The sequence below is a fragment of the Cheilinus undulatus genome, linkage group 3 (assembly GCF_018320785.1).
Source record: "Cheilinus undulatus linkage group 3, ASM1832078v1, whole genome shotgun sequence".
In the NCBI taxonomy this organism is placed as follows: domain Eukaryota; kingdom Metazoa; phylum Chordata; class Actinopteri; order Labriformes; family Labridae; genus Cheilinus; species Cheilinus undulatus.
In genome coordinates, this window is record NC_054867.1 from 20,192,088 (window position 1) to 20,197,173 (window position 5,086).

Consider the following 5,086-nt stretch of genomic DNA (forward strand, 5'->3'; position numbering starts at 1 on the left):
CAGGATAACAGATGACTGATGATGCCTGATAACATGCACAGGAACACTTGTCACCACCGGCTCTCGAGAGTGTTTCACAGAGCAGGTCGACCTTTCAGGAGGCAGTCTGGGTCACACTCTGACAGACTTGAGAGCAAGCCGTGGAGACGAACAAAACGTAGATCTTTCTGTGTGGGAGGAAGACAGGCCTGCTATACAGATTCCTTTAAGAACAACTTTCTTTAATGTGGACTTATTAATGATAGAAATTAAAAGAATTTTTGGTCTCAACCATTTGAAAAGAGCTCTATGTACTATGTAGACACCTTTCAGTGGGTTTTCCTTCCCTGGTGCATCATCTTAAATGTTTAGGCTCTATTATACATAAAAGATGTGTAATTTTTTTTTATAGAGAATCAATAATAGACTATACCTGAACTGAATACTGTAAGCCACTGGAGTACTAGTTAGTCCCAGATCCTGGTGACAGCTTATAAAAACCTACTACACTGTTTAACAGTGATAAAAGTGCACCAGGGAATCAAACTGTATATGGACGTAGTTCTCATTTACTTCTTTTACTAATTCAAGTATTTTGATAGACTTGAGCAGCAAAAGTAGTGACAATCAGAGCACAACATTTTGAATAATCCTGATGAGTTGGAACGAAGTTCTCAGACTAAGCACCTGCCTGTGGGTCATTAAAGGTTTATCAGCGCTCTTTTGTTTGAAGTTGATCTCCTTTGTGGAAAAAGACATTACAAGGCAGCACTGATTTGTACCTTTGTACACCCTTCACTGCCAAGTGTGAGGTGAGATATCCTTGTTGTAAAAGGTATATCAGAATACATAAACATGTAAAAAATGTTAGTGCATGACAACCTCTGCATCAGAAAAGCAACAAAAACATCCCAGTCAGTAAGGTAACTCATTATAAACCACAGACATTCTCATGCATACGTACTGTAAAGTTTATATCATATCAATGTATAACATCAATTACTCCAGCAAGTTCTCAACCTGGTGCTACTCACTGTGTGTTCTCACTATGTTCTCATTATGTGCCAATTAATGGTAAGGTCCTCTTGTTAAAGGTGCAAAATGCCATATTATATCATTCTTGTACATTCTGCCATGCTGATCAAAATCATTCAGATACTGTGATGAGATTTTGTGAAATTCTAATGAAATGGTGCTCCTGTGAAATGAAGTGTACATTGTTGATGGATGAATATATATCTATTGTCTGATGAAATAAAGAATACCTACTTTTTTTCATATTGTCACATTTTTATCTGCTCCATATGCACACTGTTTCTGTTTCCACTGAGTTGCAATTGTAGTAGTACTTTTTCGCCACAGGAGGGCGTCAGGGATTTGTAGTTTAGGCCGATCTGACAGCTCTTGTATTCCTTGCAGGTTCACCCTGGATTGTTGCACCATCAAGTCCGTAAGAAGCCCTGCTTCATTCACAAATCTTTCCAATCAGACAAGTGGATGATTTGTTTTTGGAAAAAAATAAAAATGAATCTTGAATGTCATATTTTTTTGTAACAAAAATTCCAGCGACTCCAGAAAGTGAGAATTAGTTTTAATACAGAAGAAAATAACTTATTTTTTTAAATGTATTTTGCATTAATGAATCATGGACTTTATTGTATGAAACTTTGGTTCAGATGATTTGTATCTGTCTGTTTTATATCACTCCCTGTGTTGTAGTAATGATTCTCTGTGGTCATGTTTGTCGTTGACAGGTTGCCTCCTGACATGACATCCTGAGATTATAGGTTAGTCCGGAGATTTTGGCATCAGGCGTCGGGAGATTATTTTGACGTCGTGTCACAACGATTTGACAGACACGCAGACATATCTAAAAATATCCATGACGTTCCAAAGCCGGAAACGACTCTGCTGCTGCTGCTGCTGCTGCTGCTGCACTCTGTGACGACACAGAGCGCGTGAGGAGTTCGTGGGATAACATGTTTGCAGAGTGTGAATGCGACTCACCTGTTGTGAAAAAAAAAAAAAAAAAAAAAAAACTCTAGAAAGTAGTTGAGGTGTTACTTCCAGTTGTCGGAGAGCAGGAGTAAAAATAAAACTCAGCTTGAAGGCTGAGGCATTAAATAATACTGTGTTTATATCTGGCAGTTATCTTGTTAAATTGGTTTACCCTCAACAAGACCTGCCTCAGCTCAAATGAAAGCCATAAACAAATTTATTGCTCCCATGGAAAGATGAATGGATGGATGCGCTGTGCGTTTCAGCACCCTGGACAGCTCCCTCAGTGCCTTAGCTGTTGTGCTCCCAGTTACACATTTGTTAGGAGTATCTGGGACCTGAATGAGTGTTCAAACGTACGATCCTCTGTCTAATCGAACACGCTTTCTTCAGCATGAATCCTCTCCACATATTCTCTCTCTCTCTCTCCTTAGATGTGAGACATGCCCGTGCGCATGAGCTGGTTTCCGACTCTCCATTGATTCCAAGTTTGCAGTTTCGCTCTTTAAATTTCTTCATCGTCCTCACCATCAAGAAAACAAAACTTAAAATGTTAAAGAATTTCTCACACTGCTTCACTGAGGCACTGCTGTGCGTAACACCACGCTGAAAGGAGGCGGGATGTTGTCTGCGCACAGCCCTGGCAGGGTTAGAGTGTGTTAGGGCTGCAGGGACTCTCCCCTCACCCACAGCGCGCAGGATACCGCTGTCAGAGGTAGTAAGGTCAAACGACCGGACCGGCAAGGCTGCAACATGCACTCACCGCAGCTCGCTGCGCTTCAGCCCTCCAGCGCACCTGGCACGTCGCTTGGCTCAGTTTTACCGCGCTCACTTGTGTCTCTCCGTTTGCTTTGCACTCTGGATCAGGCTGTCAGCGGAGCAGGACAATGTGGGCAACACGGTAAGGGGCTGATAACTGCGCCCGTCCCCGCGCATGGAGCAATGTACTGCAATTTTACTTGAAAAGCCAAATGGAGAACCCAGCAAAGTACCTCTCTTCGGTGCAGGGGGTTGACTCTGCGCCGGCACCCCTCGGAGAGATTATGTGGAACAGCACCGGAACGGAGGAGACAGACGACTGGAGGAAGGACATGGTGTCGCGCACTGTGACGGGCTGCCTGCTGTGCCTGCTCATCCTATGGACCCTGCTAGGGAACATACTTGTATGCGCTGCTGTGCTGCGCTTTCGGCACCTGCGGACCAAAGTCACCAATATTTTCATCGTCTCTTTGGCTCTGTCTGATTTATTTGTGGCCGTCCTTGTGATGCCCTGGAAAGCTGTGGCAGAGGTGGCGGGGTACTGGCCGTTTGGCACTTTCTGTAACGTCTGGGTTGCTTTTGATATTATGTGCTCCACCGCCTCCATCCTCAACCTCTGCATCATCAGCGTGGATAGGTACTGGGCTATTTCCAGCCCTTTCCGCTACGAGAGGAAGATGACCCAGCGTGTAGCATTTGTTATGATAAGCATCACTTGGACGCTGTCTGTGCTCATTTCATTCATACCGGTCCAGCTGAACTGGCACAAAGCCAGCGGTGACGACATGGCTGGGGCGCACAACTCTTCCACGCCTCGGCAGGTGGAGGAAAACTGTGACTCCAGCCTGAGCAGAGAGTACGCCATATCCTCCTCTTTGATAAGTTTCTATATCCCCGTGGCAATTATGATTGTGACTTATACCAGAATCTACCGTATTGCACAAATACAAATCAGACGAATAGCCTCTCTGGAGAGAGCAGCAGAGCACGCGCAAAGTTGCAGGACTAACAGAATAGAGTGCCAACACCACAACACCTTGAAAACGTCGATCAAAAGGGAAACCAAAGTGTTCAAAACTCTGTCGATTATTATGGGTGTCTTTGTGTGTTGCTGGTTACCCTTCTTTGTCCTGAATTGTATGGTTCCGTTCTGTGAAAGATCACCCACAGAGCGGGACGCGGGTCTGCCGTGCGTCAGCGAGACCACCTTTGACGTATTCGTGTGGTTTGGCTGGACCAACTCCTCCCTGAACCCCATCATTTACGCCTTCAACGCTGAGTTCAGGAAGGCCTTCGCGAGCCTCTTAGGGTGTCGTAATTTCTGCTCCAACACCCCAGTGGAGACTGTAAACATCAGCAACGAGCTGGTCTCATATAACCAAGACACCCTCATCCACAAGGAAATCGCGAACGCCTACGTCAACATGATCCCCAACGTGGTTGAATGTATTGAGCACGAGGAGACCTTTGACAGAATTTCTCAGTTCTCTCACAACATTGAAAACGCAACCGACTCCATCTGTGACTTGGAGGACTGTGAGGCAGACATCAGCCTTGACAGGACGTCACCGTTCACACCCAATGGATTACACTGACTTCAGCTTTGTCTCCACGCGCGTAATTGGATGTATTGATACCATTTGTTCTGCTCAGTAATAATCCTTTCCCCATGAAACCCACCTGGGTCAGGGTCTACTGGATAGTGACTAGTCCATGGACACTTCAGCAGGGTTCTGACGCCGCCAGGCCTTTCCTGCTGCCGCTTTGCGTCATCAATGACACGTGATGTTGTCGTCTTGTTGTGAAACAAAGTGACGTGTAGGTGTTATTTGACAAGTGAAGTCTGTGTTCATTTGTTCAAAGTTTCAGTGTAATTGAAGCTATTGTTTACTCGAAGGCTCGTCCTTGTCTCATGTGAATCCACTCTGAGGGGTGATAATTGTAAAGACTCAAAAACTTTTTGCTGCTTCAAAACCTCACGTGCATCCAGTGCCCCCTTTCCATTGAGTATGAACACTGAGGGCAGCCTTACCAAGATAGCAAAATGCAGTCATTCCAGCGCCTTACAGCTTATTCCAAGAGTCTTGACACATGGAAAGGAATGTGTTGTATAGACTTTAAGTTAACTGATGCCAAAATGCAGTATTAACGTCCTCGCCCACTGCACTCACACCTGTGACTCCCCCCAGCACACATGCTCTGCTCCTCATTGTCTATTATGCAGTTTGATCTGGCTCAGATGGCAGGAGCCTTTTTAGGGGGCATATCACGCTGTAAAAGACACTAAGTCCACTGCTTTGAATGCATTAAAATGAGCTTGTTTACACTGGAATCTCTGTTCCAGATAAAA

The 5,086-nt window shown here is 44.8% G+C and overlaps 1 protein-coding gene across 1 annotated transcript; it reads left to right on the forward strand.

Annotated features, from left to right (window-relative positions):
- Positions 1-2,948: 2,948 nt before the first annotated feature.
- Positions 2,949-4,331, forward strand: drd5a (dopamine receptor D5a). Its single transcript, XM_041783680.1, has one exon. The coding sequence runs from the start codon at positions 2,949-2,951 to the stop codon at positions 4,329-4,331; it is 1,383 nt and encodes a 460-aa protein (XP_041639614.1).
- The last annotated feature ends 755 nt before the right edge of the window (positions 4,332-5,086 follow it).